The sequence below is a fragment of the Lytechinus variegatus genome, chromosome 13 (genome assembly GCF_018143015.1).
Source record: "Lytechinus variegatus isolate NC3 chromosome 13, Lvar_3.0, whole genome shotgun sequence".
NCBI lineage: Eukaryota > Metazoa > Echinodermata > Echinoidea > Temnopleuroida > Toxopneustidae > Lytechinus > Lytechinus variegatus.
Genome location: NC_054752.1, coordinates 20455174 through 20482084, shown reverse-complemented (window position 1 = coordinate 20482084; position 26911 = coordinate 20455174). Strand labels below are relative to the sequence as shown.

At 37.1% G+C, this 26911-nt stretch overlaps 1 protein-coding gene across 1 annotated transcript; it reads right to left on the bottom strand.

The window, feature by feature from the left end:
* LOC121426819 (corticotropin-releasing factor receptor 1-like) lies at nucleotides 1-26382 on the bottom strand. The gene is made up of 11 exons (XM_041623216.1): nucleotides 26211-26382; nucleotides 19368-19463; nucleotides 15138-15223; nucleotides 14301-14413; nucleotides 12650-12830; nucleotides 6195-6351; nucleotides 3788-3918; nucleotides 2945-3030; nucleotides 2171-2309; nucleotides 1486-1527; nucleotides 1-747 (listed from the first exon to the last, which is right to left on the bottom strand). Exons 1-11 carry the CDS (start codon nucleotides 26362-26364, stop codon nucleotides 514-516), a joined length of 1419 nt encoding a protein of 472 aa, XP_041479150.1. The 5' UTR covers nucleotides 26365-26382; the 3' UTR covers nucleotides 1-513.
* Nucleotides 26383-26911: the final 529 nt, after the last annotated feature.

Genomic DNA, 26911 nt, shown 5'->3' with positions numbered 1-26911 from the left:
TTTTTTATCACACAAAAAATCTCCACATTTTTAGTTTTAAATAAACATCGGAATATTGATTAACGGTACTACTTGTATCATTGACAATATACATAACATTCGACAGTAAAAAAAACAAGTCCAAGAGGGTTGAATATCCATGGAATTACGAACCAATGATTGTCAATCCTTCAGCTGTCAAGAGAAACAAAATGGCGTCCAGCGCGGCTCAAGAGGTACGGTACCTCTTACTCTTCCAAACGACATACGAAAGTCTGTAGATTCAGCACTTGTACAGGCAATTTCATAAGTAGTGCGCCAATGTCTTTTTCATCGTTACGATAATAATTTATATTTACAATAAATACAAGTCCTATCAGCTTTTCCGCTACAGTGAAGTGCATCACAAACATATATTTGGCAAGGGATATCTTTCAAAAACAGCATTTGATCCTTGATGCATCGGAATTGACCCTACAAGTACAGTTCCTTAGTCTCTGTCTTTATTCAAAGCTATGTCCAAACTCTGGTTGCTCAACTCTCGCCGCACTCGGAAGTAAAAGGTTTCATTTCCGTGTACTGTTCTGGGTCAGCTATCGTTGACTGATCATGCGTACTCCGCCGATACGACACCGCCATGACGACCTCTGATGTGGTAGGCACTCCGCACGAGCCGTTGGTCGTATGGTACTGATGACTTCGACGAGGAGTTCGCTTGCCATACTCGTCCAGACTTGCCAACACCTTGCGTTTGACCAGCTTCCGAACCTGAGAAAGGAAAATGCCCAAGAAAAAGTGGTTTACTGAAAACACCAGAATCATGTTACCTAAAACGCAATGACATCTATGCAGCGTTGCGAATTAAGCAACTTGTCAAAAGTCAATGCCCGTCTTAGCCTTAATTTTACGTAATAAGACGGGAACGTTCCCAAGAATTCTAAGCACTACATGTATAACATTTAATGAAACTAAACCGAACCCTCCCATGTAAGGGACGATACAAGACACCCTTCGTATAACTTGCGTACGGGGAAACCTTCCTTTAATATAACTTGACTGGAGGCTATCATTGTACGTGGCCATTGAATTCTGATGAAGAAGCGTTCTCGGAAAGGTTCCTGCCTTGTAACGTAGAGTCCATATTTATTGTGAAAGCCATTGAATGTGCCTTTGTCTAGTAATACTTCAGGTGATTGATCATTGATCTGTCTTTTCAAGCCGCTTGCGACCGGTTTCTCAGAGAAGAGCAGCGCTCATTCAACTCTCTTACCAAGTGATTTGTAATGGGCGCCCTCTATTTCCGTGAGATAACTGCCCAAGTGTTCAAAACCAGGTTGGGAAGCCGGGTCTCATTGCGACCTATATTTTCCTTCATCCTTTCTCAAATTAAGCATTTGACAAACGATCATCGAATAATTTTGATATACTTCTTAACATTGCATAATAGCTGTGTTTCCTTGCGATTTTTTTAAACAAAGTTCATGCAAAATTTAACCAATTTCTCACCTCTGTATTCAAGAAACAGTAGATCACCGCCACAAAAACACCCTATAATAAATCAGAAAGATGTATACAGGTTAGATACAAATCCGACATTTACACTCTCATTATCACCCCCCCCCCCTCACTCCCTCCCTCCATCCAACACTAAGGCATTTTTAATATCTGACATATTCAGAACAAAAGCTAAATATTTGAAACCACATCGAGGAAAAAAATGAATGAGAGAATGCGCTAACCATAAAAATATTGCAATGTAATATCACTTTTTATAATGATCTCTCGTTTTATCACTTTCAAATGTCATCAAGTATTCAGCAAATTTAACTGGAGGGTATTCTCTTAATTTGTTTTTCCATTACAATCTTTGAAATTCATTGATGTAATCTTCGCTTTACAAACGCGCTTGAACATAATGTCTTGACTTGATAGATTATTGTGATCATGAAGGCTTCTTCCTTGCTTTATGTTATTTTCAAGCAATATTGATACCACTTATACCTAAAGAAGTAGTAGAAGAATTAGATGATGATGATGATGATGATGATGAAGAAGAAGGAGGAGGAGGAGGAAAAGGACGACGACGAGGAGGAGGACGAGAAGAAGAAGAAGAAAGAGAAGGAAAAGGGATGAATAGATAAAAGAGGAATAAAAAACTAGAATATGTATAGTTTTTTTGTGTGTGTTTTACCTGTGTTGATTGTAGGACGGCATTAGTTACAGTAAATGCTTTCATCTCTGTCTCGTTCTCACTGTTCCCATGCCAGAAGAAAATAAGATTGGTCAAACCAAGCAATGGAAACAGGACCGCAACAGCTTTCGTCGCTTTCCTATCCAATAAAAATAAATAAATGACTTCATTTTAATGTTGGAAGTTTTCAAACTGCCAAGTCAGTCGACATCACTTATGTCCAAGAAAACGGTTTTGCAGGTAAATTAAATATTTTTTAGTTGTCGACTTGAAGTCGACTTTCTCTATGCATTTCCACGGCTGTCTACTTGTGGTTAATGTAATTAACGAGAGAGTAGATTATGAAGTTCCCCAATATTACTAAACTATTTCATTGACAGTACTTTAATTGTGTTTTAGGGAAAAATGTTCATTAAGAAAATCATCTCAAGTACTATGAAAGATTCGTGTGGTTTTTTTTTTCCTTCAACCAAACGGCGTTCAGATTCCTTTTCGATCAAGTCGGCTAAGATAAGGTAAAACAATGCACTTCTTATCCCGCCTTCAAAAACTATTTTGAGGTAAACGTAATTATTCTGGTTAAAAGAAAAAAAAATCTTATGATGGTAAAAGTCACAATTCAAAACCAATATCAGAGACAGCCAAGTACTATAATATTACCTAAGGATTAATCTAACAAAGAAGAAGAAATGTGTGGACTGAAAGGGCGTAACTGAAGTTGGATAAGGAAAATGCGACAAATAACTTGAACAATCAACTTGAAAACTACCTTACCTCATTTGGTTAGTTTCCATGGTGTTACTGGCCTGTAACTTGGTAATGAGAATCCGTATGATGTTGATCAGGAATAAAGTGTTTATCTGTGGAATGAAAGAATAAAGAAATGGAAGAAAATTAAATACAATAAAGCGAAATAACCAACCATAAAATACATATTAATCTCAAGGTATCACTTCTATAGCGGAGGAGAAAAAAATCAGAAAGGTACTTTCAGAATAAACAGTCTAATCAGTACATTTCTCGATGCAGATATACAGGTTCGCTAATGTGTTTTAATCATGGGCGTCAGCGCATTATAGGTTTGACTGGGAGATGCATTGATATTCACAATGTTAAATTTGAATTCTACATTATGAGAAATAAACTTGGGTTATGACGTCAAGTCGTTCATTTTCTCAAATCAACTACATGTACATGTATATACAATGTCAGCGGCTGTTGCCACAGCTGTTCATTATACTCCACCGCGGCTGGTACTACAATGGTACTTTTAGATGCACCTTCTCCCTTAAATATGGACAGGCGCCGCGCCGGTCCTTGGGATGAGGGAGCTAAGTGATACCCTCCTCTTTAGGGCCCCTTTTCCCTTCTTTTTTGCTGGTCATGTTTTCTACACGGACAAAATAAATGTTCCTCGTGAGTGGTAACATCTTTTTTTTCTCTTCCTTTTTTTTCTCTCTCTCTTTCTTTCATTTTATTTTATTTTTTGCTTGTCTTTTGTTTTATTTTTATCTTTTTATTTTTTTTGGTTTTATTTCCCGGGAGAGGGGGATCGCACCCCCTCTTGTGGCAAATTTCGGATCTTTATATAAGATATATCTATGTGGATATACCTACCACCAATGCAGCTATTAGAGGAGCTCTGAGGATCCATATGTATGCTGTATCAAGATAGTCGACCCAGCAGGGGGAAGAGCTGTGATAGCCCATCACGATAGCCCACGGTATGGTGAACAGAAGCGGAGAAACTGTAATGGAGTGAATAACAGAGAGAGCGAGAAAGAAGGGAAGGGAAGAGAGAGGGGGAGTGAAAGGATGGAGTGAGACAGACGTAGGGGAAAAAGGTATACAGAGACACGGAGATGGTAAAAGAGAGAGAGGGGGTGAGAGAGACACAGTGAATACGAGAATGAAAAATTAAAGGTCAAGTCCACCTCAGAAAATGTTGATTCGAATCAATAGAGAAAAATCAGACAAGCCCAATGCTGAAAATTTCATCAAAATCGGATGTAAAATAAGAAAGTTATGACATTTCAAAGTTTCGCTTATTTTTAACAAAATAGTTATATGAACGAGCCAGTTACATCCAAATGAGAGAGTCAATGATGTCACTATTTCTTTTGTTTTTTTATTGTGTGAATTATACAATATTTCAATTTTTACGAATTTGACGATTAGGACCTCCTTGCCTGAAGCACAAAATGTTAAAATAATGGAATTCGACGTGTTCAGGGAGGAATGAAACTTCATTTCACATGACAATGACAAGAAAATAAAAATATTTCATATAATAAATTACAAAAGAAATAGTGAGTGATGTCATCAGTTCCTCATTTGCATACCGACTGAGATGTGCATATAACTATTTTGTGAAAAGAAGCGAAAATTTAAAATGCCAAAACTTTCTTATTTTACATCCGATTTTGATGAAATTTTCAGTGTTATGCTTGTTGACTCTTTTTATTCAAATCAAGTTTTTATGGGGTGAACTTGTCCTTTAAAAATCTAAGATATTAATTTAACTTTTGCGCATTTGGTTACCTGAAAAACCGCATGTTGTGAATTGGCCACCAAAAGGGCTTCAATAAATAGTTTGACTTATATACAGGTACTTTTGAATATATATTTACATGCAGAAAAAATGAAACCCAATAAACAAAGATTGAAAAAAAATGCATAGAATCTAAAAATCACACGTAAATGCAGAAATAAGAAACACACAAATAATAAAAAAAATACTTCTATTTCTACCATCGTCTTCACTCATTTGGTCTTCACAGTTTACATATACTGTACACTTTCGCAATAAATTAGTATTCAGTAGGGTTTTAGCAATTAACTTGTTTGTGGGTTTGTCTGTACTTCTGGAGCCAGAACCATTTTCCAAGTTACTATTTAATTTATGCATTTGTTATTTTTGCTTTCAGTATTAAATCTAAGATTGTCGACATTGTTTTTATATTATCTTTATTTCTTATGGTTTCGTCCCCCTGCATTTTTAAATACTTTTTTAACATTTCAAATTCGTGCAACATTCTGTTAATTTTCGCCCTTTGATCACCCATAAAAGTGACCTTCAATGGGCACATTTAAACTTTCCCCTCTTTTATATATTTAATGTAATTTGAGATTGAAACGTTCCGATTGAAATCAATCATTACTTTGAAAAAAAAATGCTCAGCAGAATATCATATGTATCGATAAACGGAATAAAATGCCAACCTGCTCTCATTACACGTATAAAGTCAGGGTTGCTTGGCAGGTTCAGACGAGGGAGCGATTATTCCGTACCTGCCGAAAATCAATGGAAGCATTCTAATCATCGCCGACAGAGGGCATCTTGAATAAAACATTTGCACTTTCTCCCTTCCAGCCTTTTTTTTTCATTTTGAGCCATAAACTGTGGGATCACCTGTCAGATGTCCTCAGACTATCTTAGTCCCCTGACTTGGTTTAAAGGTATGCATGGCAGCAATCGTGGCAAATGGTGTTCGACAGGACGTGCTCACACGGGAATTTAAACCCGAATTAAGATACAGTCATGACTACTAAAAACATGCTATATCTTATGGTAAACGGATTGAACAGTAAGACAAGAGCAAATATACTTCAACACGTTCATTAACATACATCGTGTACAGTGTTTGATCAGAATTTTGCCGAGTGATACTTTATTCGTCTCTAGGAGACAACTGTCATTTTCACATTAGTACTTTGCCTTTCCATATTGCAAAGAATGAATCTGTATTGGCGCAAAATACCACATTGACTGTGCATAAATAGAAGAAATCAATATAATGGATTGAATTTTTCTCGTGAGTTTTATCGTTGCATGACCCGTTTTGACAGACAAACGAAAGTATGCACTTTAAACATTATTAAAGTAATTTGACATTTGTGGATATGAACCTATTTTTGTTTATGGTACACGTAACTAAACCATTTTAGGAATCGATGAAAGTATGTCACTATGTGTGCTCATATTGGGTGTGGTTTGAAAACTATGACGGAGAAAAATACTTACCCCAACCGATGGCAAGGTATATTTTGAAGTTGGATTCGGTGCTGAAGACGGCGACAGCAATCCGGCTGGTTAGGTAGAGGCCTTCTACAAACATCCAGTACATGTTGGCCATACTAAAATACTCTAGCAGAACAAGGATTAACCGACAAAATCCAGGCTGAAACGGAAATGGACAATCAAATGAATGATTAGATAATGGAGAACTGATTTAAATATATTTTGATGTGCCATGTGTGTCGAGGGCGTGCGCGTTTGAGTGTGTGAACTTGTCATCACCTTTAACAAGCGGGGACGAAAGTGTGATACTGCGCTATCTAACCGGGGGCCTTTCCTAAAACGGGACAGTCCCCGTTTCTCAGTCTCTCAAATAGCTTCAATGTGGATGTAGATGGCTCTAAAGTATTATTAAAAATGGCCCAAATTTTCACACACCCCTAATGTCCCAGTACATTATTTTACACACACACAGGCGCGTCTCCACATGCATGACGCATTTAGGAATGCGTGTCGCAGAGCGTGTTAAATATTCAATTTTTCACACACCCCTAATGTCCCAGTACATTATTTTACACACACACAGGCGCGTCTCCACATGCATGACGCATTTAGGAATGCGTGTCGCAGAGCGTGTTAAATATTAATTTTTTTAAGTCCTCGTTTGGCAGTAAAGTGTGTGTGCGGGTGGGAGGATCTGCGAGTGTGCTTGCTTCCAATCTCGAAAGGTCTTTAGATGAATATATAGATATACGGGTAGAGGACGAAAGAAAGACATAGATTGATAGAAAGTAGATAGATAGATAAGGACATCGAAAAAAAAATGGGAGAGACTAATGTGGACGTCAACGGAATTCCCGGTTATTCTCAAACAGTAAATCTTCATTGAACTCGTCGACGGAAACCACAGATTGACAATCTGAGCTTTAAGTGTCTTTTTTCAATAAAACATATAATTATCCGGTCAATGATTTACGCGGATTCATCAGTCAATCAGTATTATCAACACTCAAGAGGGTGCAATAATCTGTTAACTTCTTTACGAGAGTAAGGATGGATATTGCAACAAAAAAGCAAATAGTTACAAAGAAAGGACATTGATGTGGATTGATGTAGCAAGATAAAGAAATGGTTAACCGTTTATGGTTTGTTTATTTTAAAGACAGCAGTTAACATTTCAAATTAAATTTTAAAAAATCAGAACTTTGGTGTGCGTTCCATTAAATTTTCATACCTGAATTCTGCAAGAATTGCAGGAAGCAGACTAGTCTCTGAATACAAAAGAGCTTATTTACACACTGTAAAAACTGTGGTGTTAAAACTGACACCAATTGGTGTCAATAGAGGACCACATCCTGAGGTGTTCAAATTACACCCTAAAGATTGAACAGAACACTAAAGAGTGTAAATGTCACAACCAAAGGTGTTGTATTAACACCATATAGGTGTAAAACTAACACCACAAATTTAACACCGGTGTAAAATAACTGGTGTGGTCCTCTATGTACACCGGTTAACACCATAGTTTTTGCTGTGCATGTAGTCCCTAATCACACTCCTCTCGGTGTGACAGTAGGGACCGATCCATTTGGAGTGAACTGCACATCCTTATAGAGTGAATTATAGCTCTTTCTGGAGTGAACTTTGCATCTTTTTAGACACTTTCACTCAAAAAAGGTATAATCCACTCTAGAAAGACGCAAATCTCACTCGAAAATGAGTGAGTTGAGGTGTGATAAGGAACCACATTATATATTTCGCATTGAGAGTGGACAGAAGAAGGTATGGATTAAAAAACACCCAGGAAGAAAAAAATAAATCAAACTCGTGCAGACACTTTAATTATCCGCGACTAAAAAAAAATCATGTGATTTCGATTCTTGTGATTCTAATTACAACATGATCAATATGGAATAAAATTGGGATGGTGTTTCCAGTCTCTTTGCATTTTTGCAATAAATAGTGATTTCAAATGTATTTTTTCAGGATTTCATTCTTACAGCGAATTCACGAACATATAAGTAACAAATGAGCGTTACTGCTCAGGTTTTTAGAGTTAATATGTTAATCAATTCCTTTAATTTGTTATGTACTTTAATATTTCTCTAATTTATATAGTTATATATTTAATATTTTAATATTTACCCTTCAAGCTTCGTCTCACACTGCGCATACACTCTAAATAATATTGTGTAAAAGTGCTCCATGACGGTATTTATGTGTCTAACCAACAATGGGCATTTCTTTTGGGCATTTTTTTTTTATCTAGTGTGATGAAAATGTTGCCCACTCTAAAGCAAGGAGATAGGTGATATCTCATTGTTCTAAAGTAATTGATGCTTATTTTGTAACCTTACTGGACAATATATGCTTCCCGTATTGGGTAAAATACTGCCCAAGTTGGTTGGTCACATAATTACCCTCGGGGTGGTAAAAATTGTATTCAATTTTTTTTACAGTGTATCTATTTCAAAATATTTTATCTATATGGTAAACATTTGGAAGCAGGAGGGGGGGCATTTCATAAAACAAATACATGCAGTGGTGTCTCACTGAGTATTGTTAAATGCTACTGAAATCCTTGCATCTGATTGCTTGGATCAAATTGGAGATCACTGAATAAATTCTTCATTAAATTTTTCCCATATCTGAATACCAACAATACCTTAATCCATTAAAAGGTAAGAAAGGAGATGCAGGCCTGGCCAAGAGATAAGATATCCACTTATACATCACCGCCTGTCCGTCCAAAATTGTAGATAGAGTGGAGATTAGAGCAAATCTTACAAACGCAACATAATTATGTAGAAGTTCAATGACATATGATGCATCAAACAAAGTAAGGTAAAAAAAAATGAATAAGTAGCAATTACTTTAGAATGGGCAAAATTTTCATCTTACTCGATAAATGAAAATGCCCAATAGAAATGCTCAGTGTTGGTGGACACATAATTACCCTACTAGAAAATTTATCCTTAAACTAAAAGAAGTTCCTGCAGCAGAGTCTCGAGAACACCTGTAATCTTACCAGATTGCGTAATCTTACAGGAAATTGGTATTTGGTGTGTAATCTTACAAATTTCCTTAAATAAAACACTCTTTTCCCCTTTTTCTAACAGACCTGTTCGGTTAAATTGCAGAAAAATTCCTGTTTCATGAATTTAAAGAATGATTCTGGTATTGCTTTCTGCAAAATCTTCTTTTATTTTTCTGTAAAATCAGGGTTTTTTTAACAGTGTACCCTCATGGAACACTTGTACCCAATATTGTTTTGGGTGTACTTGCTTATTTTATTTGACAGTTGAATATCGTAGATATGTACATCTCCAAAATAGTTGACGGACTTTATCGCTCGACATCTAACCAGGCCTAAACAGAGGTTTAACTTAAAGATAGAAGGCATTGGGGGAATTTTAGGAAAGTAAAAAAAAAGAGAATTCTATGCCTAAGCAAGAAATGAAATTGAGAGCACTATCTGCATGATCTGAGGTGACACCTTATGATAAGAAACAAAAAAGACCAATCCACTCCAAAGCTTGCCTTTCAGTTGCCATGGTAACTGCAGGATGATATACATACCAGGGCCATTGGGATATTTGATGCAGCTCCTTTTTTGTACTTTAAAAGATAACTAAAGGCGATAGAAATTGGTGATGTTTCTAGCTTAAGCTGTCAAGTGAAACGTGGGCCTATGAGAATAACCATGAACGTTCGATCAAATTAATACCAAAAACAATTCGATTCCTACAGGCCTATGGCGCTTAATATAAGATGACGTCTCTATGCGTTTTCTAAAGAGCTTGGGTATTGGAAATTTGTGACTTTTAACTATTGAAAGTAAAATTAATCGGGGGAATTCTGATGTTTCATTCTTGGAATTTCAATTTGTATGTGGTCTTTAGTGTAAAGCTCATGTATCATTTTTCTTCTGTTATCTATTGTCGAGAGCTTTTTGTCATCTCTTAATAACTGCGTTGTTTGGGTCGGGGCAGAGAGGGAGGGAAACGAAACATTCAATTTTAAGCAAGAGTGGCGTCAAATGTGGTGGGGGCTACCACCTCCCTAAAACCGCATAATGTTCAGGTAGTCGAAAGGAAAAGGAGAGAGGAAGAAGGAACGAAAGAAGATCTTTTAAAAGTGAATTTGAGGTCGTTCATCTCTTTACATCCCTCTTACTCAATGGAGAAAAATTTGCCTTATGTTTAGATTGCAAATAGCCCCCCCCCCCCGAAATGCCCCCTCTCCCTGATTTTAAGACAGTGAAAATTATAATGGAAAGGGGCAGCGAAAATGATAGGCATCATATGGGACTGAGCAGAAGAGTTGAAAACACCGATCTTCAACGAGCTACGAACAAGTTACAGACTAAAAATATATTTTTTAAGCAAATATGTTTTAATGGCTAGTGCTAGCATAATTCAAATAAATGACCTATGATTACTCTTGTAATTGAAGCGGCGCAATGGTATTTCTTATTGGGAAAATTGGTCAAGACATGACGAGATTTTCTCGAATTGAATAATAATATTAATATTTCTATATCTCTGTAACAAAAAAAAGTTGTCATTATATTCAATATTGGGGTTCAAATGGCTATGCCTCCACCCCCTCTCTCTCTATCTCTATTTATCTATCTTTCTCCTTCACTCTCTCTTATTTTATCTATCTATCTATCTACCTATCTATCTATTTCCTTCACTCTATCTTATTTTATCTGTTTTAGTCATGAGCCCTTGCTACATGCGGAGGAGTGCAAATGATATCTATTTAGTAGCGGACAATCGACGAATGATCTATGAGATGGACGATACCGTAACTCAATAAGCAATATCGATTACGTTTATACGATGTTAAGGGGAGTTGTATAAAACATTACATGGGCGTCCAAAAGAAAAGAAAATACAAAACAGAGGCGACGGACCATATATCCGTATCAAAGCCAAACAATCAATCTTACGCCCCACAGATACCTAATCAAGGAATCCAACACGCCGCGATACCAGGGCAAGCAATGAGAGCGGCTGCCCTCGTGCACGGTTGAGCTGCGTTGGGTATCAGCGAATTCTACGGTGGTATTAAAGAAACAAACAATATGATAAAAACGACGAAGCTGTACAAATCACCCATCATGTCGGTAAACTGAGACGGCTTAGCCCATAGGCAGGCATCTCCTTCAGATACAAGGGAATAAATTTTAATCGTTGCCGATTCACTCTCTCTCCCACGTAAAAAAAACTTTGAAAGAAATCCCTTTATTTTGGATCTCAGGCCGATAGTCCACGAATATATGAATAATCTATCCAATATTTGCCCACGTCCGACAAAACTGGGAATATAGGATTAAGTTGGACAAAGGCAGAAAAGAGCAAAAGTATATCACCGAACAGTTAAAGAAATCCATCAAAGAAAAATCTGTTTGATTTCTATTTAATTAACGCCACATGACATGAGCTGCCCAATATGTAATGTCATCTAAATCCCACAATTTTTTAAATGGTATTTTGTAATTTCTATCATATTGCATGATATGAGGTAACTGCTATCTTTATACAATTCATCAATTATTCCTAAAATCGTCATTATTATGTTTTTTTTCAATTTCATTTATCAAATCCAACTTGACGACCGGGTGAATTTCTCCTTTAATAAACCAACATCAAATGCATCTGAAAAATTGAATCGCAGAGCTATTTACATAATTCTAATCATGGCATTTTTGTAACAAATATGATTAAACAAAGTGTTTATATTTCAGCTGAACTCATATAAGTGATCAATCTATATGTCAATCTCGACTTCAGTGTCAGTAATTCGTCTCCCATACAAAAGAAAATTTCTTTCTAAATGATTGTAATATTCTTTTGGCAAGACAGATCTTCCTCGACAGTATGCAATACAAATTTAATAAAAACGTAAAAAGTCACATACTGCTGGTGTTATGTTTCCTAAACAGCTGAGGCCTGATTCATCAAGCCTTGCAACTATGGAGACCATGTCATTATTGTAATTTGTAACTACCATTGGAATCTTGATAGTGATTGGAAGCTGAGCCCTGTTACCATGGTAGTTGTCATGATTGCTACGTCACCATCGATGTATATTTATAATAATAATAATAATATGCAACATTTATATAGCACTTAATACAAATGTTTCTAAGCGCTGCATACTATTACCCCGGCTTAAGCACGGCTACCCTGATCAGGCGCAACGAGCATTCAAGGAATTCCTTCCTACCGGGTACCCATTTACTACACCTGGGTCGAGAGTGGCAAATATAGATAAACACCTTGCCAAAGGACGTTAGTGCTGCGATGGGATTTGAACGCGTTGGACCTTGTGGTTCAAAGTCCGAAGACTTATCCACTGAGCCACAACACCTCTATAGTGAAACCGGTCTTGATGTTAGCCAATTCCCTATCAATGTACTACGTCCGAGCCTAAATACGGTATATACTTACAACTTTATGGAGAACGAAGTCATTTTTGTTGTCATCTTGAAAACTGGACGAACTTAGCTGAAATTCAGTGCTGTAATCCATGGTAAGAAGAGGTTGTAGTTGTATTATCATCAGAATATATCTAAAGATGAACGATACAACGAGGTTCTTGTGGATGGCGATACGAGTGCATTGCAACGCCCTGTAAAAAAAGGAGGAATCAATTGAATTGAGCACTAACGAAAGTAAAATACATCCATGAAAAATAGTAACTTGTGAAACTAAAGCCCAAGTTCTGTCTGTTTCAAAAGGTATTATCAATTATAAAGTGCGTTTCAAAAAAAAGGTAATCCAAATCTAGAGGGCTGATTTTCGAATCATATTCAATTTTGTGCAATTATTCTGTATGGATATGAAAGAAAAACTCACCAGTTTTCCATTGATACGCTATTTGTACCATTTGTGTCACGCATATAACCGGATTAATTCATGTTGAAGACAAAAGGTGCACATACCACTTTTTCAAAGTTTTGGTAAAGTGGGTAAAATGTGCGCTTGATAGAATAAATGCTTTTCAAAGTAATTTTTGGAATAAAGAGTCAAGGCATTCCTCTGAAATGATGATTGAAAGGTTAATGTCTCATTCACCCACAGCTTAAACATGTGCTCATCTCCTGTGTACTCAAAGCCGGCAGCGTGGAATGACATGTTGGACATCTCGTCTCACCGTTGCAGGATCGGAGCGCAAAGTATTCCTCTCGAGGCGAATTCGGCCATGCAAATCATCAAGATCTTGGGGTGAAGTTACAAACACCTTGTGTTTTAAGTTATCCCAAAGGAAATAATCACAGGGCGTGAGATCAGGCGATCTTGGTGGCCATTCAATGTCATGGTTTAGGGCAACAACTCGATTTCCAAAGAGTTCGTCTCTGAGTCTATCTTGAACGATGGGCAGGAGCGCTGTCCTGAATCCACCAAACTACCAAAGATGCCTGTACCATCCTCGAACCTGTCTCTGAAAATGTTGGTCCAACTGTGGTATTATCTCGTTAATCATGTGCAAGTACATTCGTCCATTCACACCCCTTTGGAAGAAAAAGGGTCGAATCAAAAGATTGTTGCCAACTCAGGCATCTATGAAAGTATTTATATCTGCCTCTGCCCGCTCATCAAATTTTTCAAAAACTTGGAAAAAGTGGTATCTGCACCTGTAGTCTTCACATCAATCAATCTCACTATGCGTGACACTTCCGGTACAAATGGGGTATCACTGGAATGCTGAGGAATTTCTCTCTCATATTAAAGCAAAATAAATTTACAAACTGAAATGGGCTTTGAATATCTGAAACGCACTGTAAAGCACTAATCAATCAATCAAGTACTTTGTACATTTGGATTGTTCTAGCAGAAAGTAGGAATTTATGATCTTCTTGTAGTTAAACTCTTTGTGAAACATTCTCCCGTCTCGTATCAACAAAATGTTTTAGATTTGTGACACAACTTTCTGCCACGCAATTTCTTCACACAAAATATATTTTGCTTGCACACAACAGCTATACACCTTAACTTGCGAATGCGCTTAGCAGTACTTTTGACCAGTCCGATTCATCATCGAAGTTGTGTCGCAAATCTAAGCCTGTGTAATGGCCAACGAAGCGGAAGTTGGACTTACTTAAAGTAGCAGAATATGAAGAGGGTGATGAGAAGAAGGACGAGGGACAGCGTGATGCCGATCAGGTAAACGTACCGGAGAGCAAGGTAGAAAGTAGGACTCGTTGGCTGTTCCTAAAATAATCAAGATAGGATAAGATATTAAGTAAAAGGCAAAAACAAAGATAAGTTGATCTTTAAACGAGATATAAGATAATGTAAAGACAGAAGTACCGAAACTCACGGAGCACTTGACGTTTTGGTTCAAGCGCTTTCTGTTGTGACTAATGAATAGATATTTTGTGTTTTTCTAGTGCTATTTTGTCTAAATAGTAATTAATTCTAAGTATTTGCGGGATGCCAATAATCATTTCAAGTTTTCTAACACACGGCTTTGTTACTATACTCATGTAGAAAACCATGTTTAAAACATGTGCTTTTTCTGAAGAGTATGGGCGACATTTCGTATCCTTGAGGGTAAACAGCCTCCTGGTTCGGATGTCTGTTCGATAAAGAACCTGTGGAAGTAGACATACACCAAGCAAAACCTCGCCTAGAATTCCAGGAGAAAGACTTTACTTTTCCTGCAAATTAAAAGACCACATCCTTCAACCAATAATTTTGAAAAAGAACATGATTTAGATGTCGGCTTTAAACCTTGCAACTTTATCTTCAAAATCGGATTTTAACTCGAGAAGCCTGGGGTCAAAATGATCAACAATCTGATTAAACACTACGAACATGCTACCAATCTTAGGTAAAGTTACCCATTGTTTAAGGAGAGCTTGAAGGAAAATCGATAGTACTCGGACTTCTTAATGATTTGATCATCTTGATGAATTCATATAGGCCTACTTACCGGAAATATGAATGTGTGACAGTCATTGTAATGTGTGAAGGCAGCCCATTCCCCTGTGTCCAAGCAAAACCGAGTTGCTTTGAACGCTGTAATGATAATAAAGAACAAATGAAATATAGAAAGAAGGTGCGATTGTGATTTAAAAGTGCAAATTAAGGTTATAGATTATCATTTATCTTCATTCCCGATACCGGACTGTTAAAATCGATTACTGCATGGGCACGGTGGCTCAGTGGTGGAGCGTCCGCCTCATGAACGTGAGGTCGTGGGTTCGATCATCGGCCGTGTCATACTAAAGACTAATCAAAAGGAGACCTTCTTCCTTCTTGCTAGGCGCTCGGCATTTAGAATGGAGAAGGGTAATAATAACATAACTACATGTATGTTATGCACGCCCCGTTGGCTGCCTAGGGTAACTAAACAGTTATCATTATCATTAGTAGCAGTAGTAGAGGTAGCAGCAGCAATAGTAGTAGTTGTAGTAGTAGTAGTAGTAGTAGTAGTAGTAGTAGTAGTAGTAGTAGTAGTAGTAGTAGTAGTAGTAGTAGTAGTAGTAGTAGTAGTAGTAGTAGTAGGTAGTAGTGGTAGTAGTAGTAGTAGTAGTAGTAGTAGTAGTAGTAGTAGTATTAGTAGTAGTAGTAGTAGTAGTAGTAGTAGCATCAGCTGTAGTAGTAGTAGTAGTAGTAGTAGTAGTAGTAGGTAGTATCAAGTCAGATCACATTTTAGGCCTGATCCGACAAACTCGACAAGGTATTCTGTAGAATAGTAGAATGCAGTTGAAGATATGAAAGCTGTTCATTCCTTCTAATTCATCTTCTTCGAGATGACTGTGTCACTAAGTTATATGTGGAGATATGATATTTCATGACCTTTTTGACTAGCTCTGTAGTACGTCATATCACAGTCGCACCAATGGAAGCGAGCCCAAAACCGACCGATTGCATGTCGCTCAAAATAGCGTAATCGTTTTAATCAGACTGTAGGAGGTTCCTATCGTGTGACTGTGACTTCCTGGTAAACCTCCCTTTAAAAGGGCAAACTGTTACATTCTTAAACCCGAGGTTAAATTTGGCAGCAATCCATCTACTGGTGGATTAAAAGGGGCATATTAACGAGGGTATTTAACCTGAAGCGGGATCTTCGACGAGCTAGACCCAAAAGCGATCGCCGCCACTAATGTTCACCATCTAAATCCTTTAATGGGTGAAAACACTTGGCCGTGATACCAAACGTTTATCTCCTGACGGGGTAACCTATCCGAAGATTGATTTCGTCGTAGCAATGAATACCCTGGATGTAAGGCATGCTCCTCAATGGCAACCTTTCGCTTGTCATTCTTTCGAAAGATTGAAATAGGATGCATTTTGCTGAGTGTGGAAGGTAGGAAGAAGGGGAGGAGTTGCTACGACAGGGGCAAAGAGCATGGAGACAATGAGAGTTGAAAGGTGCACCGGGATGTTTGTGAAAGGAAATCGGCCGAAGACGGATACAAAGTTAAAGAGGAAATGACAGTCATTTTAAAAAAGAGAAAAGAGGCATTCTTAAAATGATTTGAGAAAAGAACAATACAAATAGCACACACACTAAAAAATCAAAAGTCTCCAGATCTTTCCTACCATGTTTGAAAATGTTGGTAAAGTGAAATTATTTTAACCAAATAACTCGGAGTCACCGATACAAATTTAGAAGAATTGAAACCCCTGTTGGGTGTTTCAATTCCTTTTTAAATTTGTTTGTAAGCTACGATTGACTTTGGAGTAATCTTGCCGCCATTACCTGGGGATGCTGCGTGTAGTAGAGGTGTTGTGGCTCAGTGGATAAGTCTCCGGACTGTGAACCACAAGGACCGGGGTTCAAATCCCACCGCAGCACTAGCGTCCTTTGGCAAGGCGTTTATCTGCATTTGTCACTCTCGACCCAGGTGTAGTAAATGGGTACCCGGTAGGAAGAAATTCATTGGAATGCTCGATGCGCCCGATCAGTGTAGCCGTGCTAAAGCCGGGGTAATAGTATGCAGCGCTTAGAAACATTTGTATTAAGCGCTACATAAATGTTGCATATTATTATTATTCGTCATAGGCAGCACCCCCAGGAATTTCGGTAGTTGTTGAGAAATGTAAAGCCAGAATAACCTTCATTAAGTAGTGAACCCCCCTTTTGTTTTGCTTGTCAAATTGTTCGGGACTGAAATAACCAGATTTTTTTGTCGAATTTCTCCCAGCAACCCAGTAAAAAATATTTCCCAGGGTCCTGCCTAGGGTAAATAGCATAACAAAAACAGGGTGTTAATTAAGGGTTCATGAACTCTTAAGTGTCATCTGAGCAAGCAATGCCAGACAAAAAAAAAGAGGGAAAAAATAAAAATCGGGGACGACTAAGAACGCTCATAAGACGCCATTGAAATGGAACCCGTGTACTTATACAGTCACACCGGAAGTTTCGACGCACAATCTGAAACCGACCAAACACAGTTAAAATCAATATTGTACGACACAAACCAACAGATCGGTGCAAGCTTGAAGTTTGTGACTGCGGCAAAATCCCGACTCCATATCGGTGTGGCGCATCACACTCTCGCAGACGAATCAATATAAGCTCTTTTTCATTAACTTTTTGCGTCTTAGTGAGCGTTAATTTCCTACAGACTTGTCCCTCGCTATTTGGTTTCACCTGGTCTATCACCCAGTACCCAACGGTGGATATAAATGGTTATTTGATACTCGACAAGGATGTAATTATAATGGGTGCACTTTCTTTGACTTAAAGCTCAAGTCCATGTTATTGAATGAAAAGCTTATTTCAATAAAGAAAAATGGGGATCAAATATGCATAATGCTGGACAGTATCGTAACTTGATATAGAATGAGAAAGGTAGAGCATTTTACAGTATATTGTTGGCGTCCGATCTTGTTATCACCTGTATTGAGCAAAAATAACGGTTACACTTCGTAATTCCGAAACACGTAAATTACCTATACCTCGATGTTCGTTAATCCGAAAACGTAAAAGGGTTCGTTCATCCGAACATTTGTGGCGTTATTCCGAAGGTTCGATATTTCGAAAACGAAATACGGTTCGATGTTCAGAAGGTTCGTTAATCCGAAAACGAAATAAGTTTCGTTAATCATTTAGTTTTCGGACTAAAGAACCTTCGGAATTACGAACCTCATTTCGTTTTCGGACTAACGATCCTTCGGAATTACGAACCTTCGGAAATACGAACCTTCGGAATATCGAACCTTCGGAATTACGAATGTATGCGCTTGTATAATATAACAACCTAAAAATATATGTTCGATTTCGATGAAATTTTCAGCATTATCATGATTATGCTGTCTGATATTTCTCTATAACTGAAACAAACTCTTTTCCAGGGGTGAATTTAACCTTTAAGCACTAATAATTTCAATCATGGATAATAATGTAACAAGGTAGTATTTGCATGTGCAGTTTGAATATGAGAACAACCCGATGGTCCCGATTATGTTTAATCAACTTCAGGATGATCACATGAATTACAGTGACGTACATGTGGTGATTGTAATGTCTTATCAATAATTATTTAGGATAAGATTCGCGTGTAAAAGGTGGTTCTTGTGTTGTGAGACATGGACTGATTTTTTTAAAGGGTTATTCTATCAATTGCATATTGGGACAAAGAATTAAGAAAACAATATCTCATTGAAATAGCGATTGTATCATTACTGCTAGACCGTAAACACGTCGGTATTGATAACGATACCAGTCGGTGTTCTGGGAAGACCGCAACCTCCTGTGTTATAAACTACACATCGGATATGGTGTTTGAGCATTACACCAAAAGTTTTTAGATTATAATAACACCAATGTGTGCTGAACTAGCATCACGACCATTGGTTTGAGGCTGGCTCGAACATGGTAAAATATTTAGCGTGGCTGATACTGAAGTAAATAAAGATACATGTATACACTCTAAAAAATGAAGTGCTAATTTAGCTCTTAAAGATCGTGTATAGTGACTGCACTTCGGAGTGCTGATTTGTCTAATTCAAATTTGAACAAGACAAATCAGCACTCCGAATTGCAGTCACTATACACGCTCTTTAAGAGCGAAATTAGCACTTCATTTTTTAGAGTGTATTTGGGATGATCTGCGAACTGAATTCGTCATTGTTTCATCAAATATTTTCACAATAATGTTAATATTAGATATTAAAAGAAAGATATCAGTGTTTTGCTTTTATTACTTACGATATGTTCGCGGCGGACATGGGATGCTCACGTTATCTCCTGCTTCTATCGGCGGCCAGCATAGCAGTTTATCGTGCGATGCATTGCAGAAACTCACTAAAGATGGAGCCGAGAACAGAGAGAAAAGAACAATAAAACATTAACAAACTGAGTGGGTTTTTTTTATTTGAGCAAAATGGAAACATCACAATGTAGCTGATAATGAGTGTACTATGTGCATCTGACGTTCATTCAACCATGCCAATTCTCATCAAATGAGAGTATTATATGCTCCAGAACATGAACAAAAACAAATATACAGAGATATGTAATGTGAAGCATTTCTGCTGTGCTGTGTCATTTCCCTTTTATTTCAACATATTTTATTTATTTCTAAATAGTACTTTTCTGATTTATTTGTCTTGTTATTCCTCTATTCATGTATTTATAATTTATTCATTCGTTTTTATTCATTTCGTTTGGAGGGTGCAAAGGGGTGATTGATATTAAAAAGTATTCTCCCTTATTCCTCTTATGGAATACACAAGAATACGATTAAAAAAAAAACATTTAAAATGTCCATCAATAAAAAGAAAAGAGAGTAATAAGGGCCCTTGAAGTATCTTTCCTCTCCATAAAAAAAAACATGTCATGTTCGGAACGACCTCTTTACCACTTGATACCTCATCATTCATGATTTTTATTAACAGTAAACAATGCCTTAAATCGGCATCTCACTTTCTAATTTGTCCGGAGAATGCTGCCATTAAAACAAGCTCGTAACTTTTCCAAACTCGGGATTCCGGAAACATGTTTTATTTCTATAAATGTTTTGCTCAACATTCCCATTTCAAGGCTGCATATTAGTTCCATTGCTATTATCAAAATGATGGATGCTACGAATAAATTACACCCGTACTTGGGAGTTCAACATCCTGAAGAAAATTTAGATTACACGACAGAAACCCATCACATGGAAACACAATATCACTTTATCCGTTCAATATTGATCAAACAGCAATGCACATTCCTAGCTCCATGATTATTTCTTTTTACAAACTCTTACACATTATTGAATTCCATATCGCACCATATCAATTTTTGTGCCTTAAATCGGCATCTCACTTTCTAATTTGTCCGGAGAATGCTGCCATTGAAACAAGCTCGTAACTTTTCCAAACTCGGGGTTCCGGAAACATGTTTTATTCCTATAAATTTTTTGCTCAACATTCCCATTTTAAGGCTGCATATTAGTTCCATTGCTATTATCAAAATTTACCTGTTCAATATTGGTCAAACAGCAAAGCACATTCATAGCTCCATGATTATTTCTTTTTACAAACTCTTACACATTAATGAATTCCATATCGCGCCATATCATTTTTTTGTGAAACCCAGAGCGAGATGTGGCACCAACGGTTCCATGACATTTGCCCCGGCGACAATTGATCCGCTGTAAATTCCACATCCTGATGGAATGGCCAACTTCAACCCTGAATATTGCAACCGTAAACCTAACCCTAAATCTTAGACGAAATAAGGCCCGGATCAATTGTCGCAGGAAAACATGTCGTGTCACTGGCACGAATGGACTCGAATTCGTGTCAATCCTACCAGAATTCTTTTTATAAGCGGAGAAGTGGCATTTTACTGATTTAGGAACCCTTGGTCATTGTCTACTCCTTTATAAGGTAAACTGCATAATCTTAGTTCGTCTGCATCCAGTTCGTTCATTAACCATTTGGTATAATTCCCATTTAGGCTACTCACTATTTTGCCTTTTCCCGTTTCGGCTATGCACCATTCGTCCAATATCTACTTGGTCATATAATGTTAATTGAACTGCTATTTTATTTTTAATTATCGCATGGAGTACCACAGGGAACCCCCTAGGTATCATTATTCTTCATCATTAACGTAAGCGATATTTGTAATCTGACTATACTTGGACAAGTGAGCGATTGCAGTTGAACAAGAAATATTTATCTTATTCTATAGCAATTTTTACAGGTATGTTTTGTTATACTGAGATAACACAATTCGCCTTCTGGTTTTCATTGACATTAATATTCATCCGAATAGTAACACTACTGGGGTGTTGAAGGATAACATTTGCAATCAAGAGCAAATTCCTGGTGCAGGTATATAACATTGTTGGATCAAGTTAAACTATGTCAAAGCAATTGACCTTCGTGTTGAAAATCACACTGGCAATTTATTGATTTTGTGTACAAAAGTTTCCTTGCAATATTGATTGTTAGTTTCTTGCCACACTCTATACATAACATAAAGAAAATACCACTGATGTATCTTTATTTCGGATTAGCTCATTTTGAAATTAAACCTAAATTTGCAGTCAATTTTTGCTAACCGTCAACAAATTGTTTATGCGATATTGTTTCTTTCCTCATGTCAAGATACATGTATGTCACTTTATAAGAAGTATTTTTCCTCGCAAAAAATGGATATAGTTCCTTTTGGAATTAAACTCTCATCGCTGTTCCCTTTACTAAAATGGCGAATTTTTAGTATCTTTTTATTAGAACTTAATATGTTGCTGCATGTCAGTTTTTCGAACTGAATTGAAAATGAGTAAACAAATTCAAATCAAGTCATATCATCGAAGTAATATTATTCATCAACAATATAAAAAAAATCTGAAGGATGCCACCCGCCGAATTAAAGTAAAGCCCCTTGCCATCAATTTGTCGCTGGTCACAGCTGGTGTAATCGTATCATTTTGTTACTCGAGGGACTCCTCGAGTTTGGAGATATCTGATTGAAATTGCATGAATCCTTCCCTGCATCCGCCTTAAAAAGCCGGTAAACAAAATGACAGGTCTCACGCAACCAGAAAAGAGAAAAAGGGGTGAAAAACATGTAAGCAGATAAGGTGTACAGGCAACAGAACTGCTGGGCATTGTGTTTAGATCTAATCTAATTCCGTCGATATTCATAACCAATTTATTTTTTAATGTTTGCATAGTATGTCTGGTTTTTGGGGCGATCTTGTCTGCACAATAAGCCTAAGCAATCAGCAAATTACAAGAACTCGTAAAAGACTACTCAATAGCAGATACTCAGAAAAGGGTACCTGGAAAACTTCATCTCAATGGTTAGGGTAAGGGGAAAACATTTCTAACAACTGAAAAAAGGGCACAAGCATTTCAAGAGAGCAACAGACAGCATTTTGTTTCCTCTATTAATTTTCCAACACGCAAAAAAAGCATCAGGGTAACATTTTGCCCCTCCCAATTCCCAGGTATTCTGATGACCCTAAGGGTATACCCCTCTCGTTGTACACCCCTCCCCTTGCCCCTTTCAATGAAAAAGAAGCGATCATATTTCATGCACCATAGCCCCACCCCCCTTCCCTTACCCCTACCATGTCTCCACCACCAACACCTCAGTCCCGATGTGATATTACCCCTCTTCTTGAGATGCTTAAGATCCCTTGCTTCGAAAGACGGACATGACTAGTATGCGCCCAGGGAAATCAACTAAACAGTCATATATTTCGTGATAAAAGCCCAACTTTACAAATTGGATCCCTGTACATTTCATTTTTATCGAAATCAAATGTTTTTCTACACCTGTCTTTTTTAAAGCACTCTCGCAAGTTCATACAATTTGCTTGGTAGAATACGAAACGTGATGGTGTATTTAAGGAAACAAAACATAAATAAGTCAAACTTTTTTTTTTTTACTTTTTAACCTGTCAAAATCTTGATAAAGATTCAATATTTCACCCTCTCTCCTTCTCTTCATTTGGCTATATTCCAAGACCACCGAAAATTTGATATCTAAAGGTTCATTGGCAAGCGGTCAAAGAGAGCGAAAATGTTGAAAACTGGAAAACACGTGACTGACCTTGATAAATCAAATGACGTATAGTTAGCAAAATATAACCTCACATCCAGCTATCTTAACAAGTAGAGTTATTTTCTTGGAAATATATCACTGTGACTTTGTTTTGGTCAATAATGTATTCCTTGTTTTTATGTTGAGGTACGCAGACGATGTAATGCGAATCAAATTCGAAATCTTTCATTCATGTTTTTAAAGAAATATTTAAGGTTCTTCAAGAAATGATCTTTATTTAAGAAATGTAACACGATTTCACTAATAGTCTCCCTCTCATTAATTGAAATTCAAAAGAATAATTCTACGAACATGTATGCCATTCGCAGTTCCGTCTTGTAACCCCTGTGGGAACACACTCAACTTTTAGTCAACAATGATATATCCGGTTTTGCAACATTATTCAATGTTAGTCAAACGTCCTCAATATTCTCATTTCTGCAGGCCGAAATGAAAATCAGCGATTTGCAATACTGCTAGGCATATTTCGCAACGTACTCATTGCAAAGTCAGGGGAGATTTAGCCTAAATACATCGGAATGATCGCAAGCGAATGCCGATGGATATATATAAATTTGAAGAACGTGTTCCTTTGCGGAAGCGTGTCCTCCTTTTAGATCGGGAAAAATCATACGAGCGCCGCATTTGTTACTCTCTTAAAGTTATTTTATTTCAATTTTTGTGGCATGATTGATGAAACCAATAGTTAAGAAAAACATATAACATGAATATCCTACGAATAAACTGTTTTTGTCAAGATATTTATGTCCCAATCCTGTCAATTAGGAAAATTGCACAGGAAATGCATCTGATAATTTCGGTTTAATGACTAGTTTTGGAGTACATTGCGATGTGTTGTTTTTTTTTAAGCAAGACTTTCAGACAAATCATCTTTACACTGTAGGTTATAATATGTTTTATGGCATAAAATGACACATGGCAACAGCATTTTCAATGCCATCAAATCCCTTAAACTTGTTACTGGGAAATTCATATCTTCGATATGCTCCTGGATATATTAGTCTGAATGGAAGGTGAAGAAAATCGGAGAAGATTGCAAATCTTTTAAACAACATCTGCAAATACTTCCCTTTATTATGTATCTTGAAGATTTGACATACTTGGCTATTAATCATATCTGATATTTTGGTTTGTTTAAGACTTGGCTGAATAGCTTGTGCCCCTCTGCACCCTAGGTACATCTACACAATTTACTAAGATCAATCTTTTAAAAAAATACCAGGGGTTTCACAATTTACTTGTAATGGAATTGATACGGTGGTGATCACAGAGGTGCTTCGGACTGAAAAATGACCTGATTCGAACCATTAAAATACGACAATTAAAACAATGAAAATTTATCAAAAACGGACAAGAAATAACATGACGTTGTGGCGTTGCTTTGCATTATTTCTGTAAATTAGCTTTATGCACGTCCTCATGAATATTCAGTGAGTAATCCGATAATGACATATCTTTACTTATTCTTGTGTGTCAAATAAAACTATAATATTTTATTCTGATATTGTCCACTACGAATAGCAAAAATAGATTGACCATTGGTTTAATTATATGATATCCGTTGCTCCAACTCATTTTTTTACAAGGGAGACATACTATACACACATGTATGATACTATCATAATTATGATTTCATATGATAGAGGAAAGTGTATACATGCTATCATCAGCCCCCCCCCCCCCCCCCCCGGCCTAATAAATATTCATGACGGCGTGTAATAAATTCCATTTTCACAAAATATTATTAAACTGTAAAATTCCATAACTTAGTTATTTGTTAATAGATATTTTTAAATTTTCCATCCCCCCTTCCTGGTTTTACAGATTAGCGGCGTTCTCACGAGAAAATTAACCATCAAGTGATGATCAGAAAGGTGGTCTGAAAGGGGCAATAGACACAAGAGTACGGCACGCGCCTTTAGGCCGGTGACTATTGGATATCACGGATGACACGGGGATTAGGAAAAATTTCTTTTTTGGTTTCTCAGCCAAAAAAGAAAAGAAAGACACTGAACGTAATGCTGTTCAGACATGCGTTGATTTATTCTAAACGATAATAGCGATATGGGGTTTCCTGTATTTCGTGGGCCAGGCGGCGACCTGCGGAAAGGGGAGGGGACAACATGACTGTTCTGTGGAGTGATAATCCCACTGAAAAGCACAAAGTGACTAAAGGCGACCGCACACCTTACGATTGGTCTGCGACTCAATTTTAAAATAAAACGTAGTAGAATTTGATGCTAATATTAAGAGTCGGAATATCTTACTGTGTAATGTTCGAAATCATCATACGAATATCTACATGTATGTTCAAATTTGTGACTATGCTATCATCTTTATTAGAATAAAAGCAAATTTGATATCTAGTCGTAATGACGTCATAGCAGTCGTACGATTGGCTACGATATGAAACTAATTTAGCCTTTGCTCCAAAATAAAGGCTTGCAATCTTTCAAATTGGTTATATTGGTATTCTTTCAATTAATTTTAGCCTCAAATAAAATGATATGTTCCATTCACATTTTCAGAAAATGAGCAAAGTGCGATTTGTTCCAAAATCGGAGCGCAAATAGTCGTAAGGTGTGCGGTGGCCTTTACAGTGTGTTCGCTGTGTGGAATTATCTGTAAAGCTCATCTTCACACTGCGTGAATGGCATGTTCACAAGACATGTCCACTACATGTATGTGAACACACTGTGAACAATCACACTGGAGAGGTATCCACAGTGTGAAATTCTCTTCACAATGTAACATTCCAGCATTTTGATAGTTTTAATCACATCTTGAAACAGTCTGTGAACTGTGAACACAGAATGTGACAATGTGTTCTTTCCACCATGGGCATACGTCATGTCACTGTTGGTTTAAATAGACAGTCACTTGTAAATTTCATTCAAAGAAAATAAAAGGTGCGACTATTGCAATAAAGTAAAAAACATGGAATTTATTTTTCTATTTAATGAGTTTGAAAAAATATCGTACCTCCTCTGTCGATAAACATCTTTGTTTTATTGAGATACTCCATCTCGCATAACAAGTTGCTGAGGTCATGGACGAAGTCATAGTCGGATACAGACGACAAGGTAGTCTCGTTGCTAGGTGAGGCAGGACTCGGCGGTGGATTCAGGTCCCTCATCGTGGTTGGAATGGTATCCCCTGCCACTGGCTGCATTGACAGAGAGATAGAGATATGTTCAGAATATAAAAAATAACAACAATAAAAAAAAATATTTAAAAAATTAATTATTTGAATCGATTGCTTTTCAAAATTTGCTGATACCAGATTTTGTGAAAGAAAGTATAAATCCCTGCAATCTAGCTGTATCTTTGGGGCCCAGCCAAATACCATTCATTCTGAGGTGTAAATGGGTTTCAAAGATGTATATCAAGCAGACATGACCATTTATACCAGTATAGGACCGGCAATTATCATCACCCTCCGAAAGGAGTGACCGGTGCATGCTCGATCCCTGAACCTGTGTATCAATTTTAAACTTCCCCAATACATTTTGGATTGCAGACACACTCGACATGTCCCCAGGTTAATATCTAGAACCCTAAATTTTGAGAAGGTGCACTTTAATCGGAGTCAAACGAGCATAATGTTCTTGGTACAAACGATATAGCCTAATCCCGAGAAAAGAGTTTTGACATATAAAAGTTCAGAACGATATCTTGATTTT

Excerpts from the sequence above, each read along its gene's own strand:
- LOC121426819 (XM_041623216.1), bottom strand. The coding sequence starts at position 26,364 with ATGAGGGACCTGAATCCACCGCCGAGTCCTGCCTCACCTAGCAACGAG. Across the intron at positions 19,464-26,210 it reads GATGTTTATCGACAGAGGAG|TGAGTTTCTGCAATGCATCG; the intron begins GTACGATATTTT and ends CTCCATCTTTAG. Across the intron at positions 15,224-19,367 it reads ATGTCCGCCGCGAACATATC|CGTTCAAAGCAACTCGGTTT; the intron begins GTAAGTAATAAA and ends TTATCATTACAG.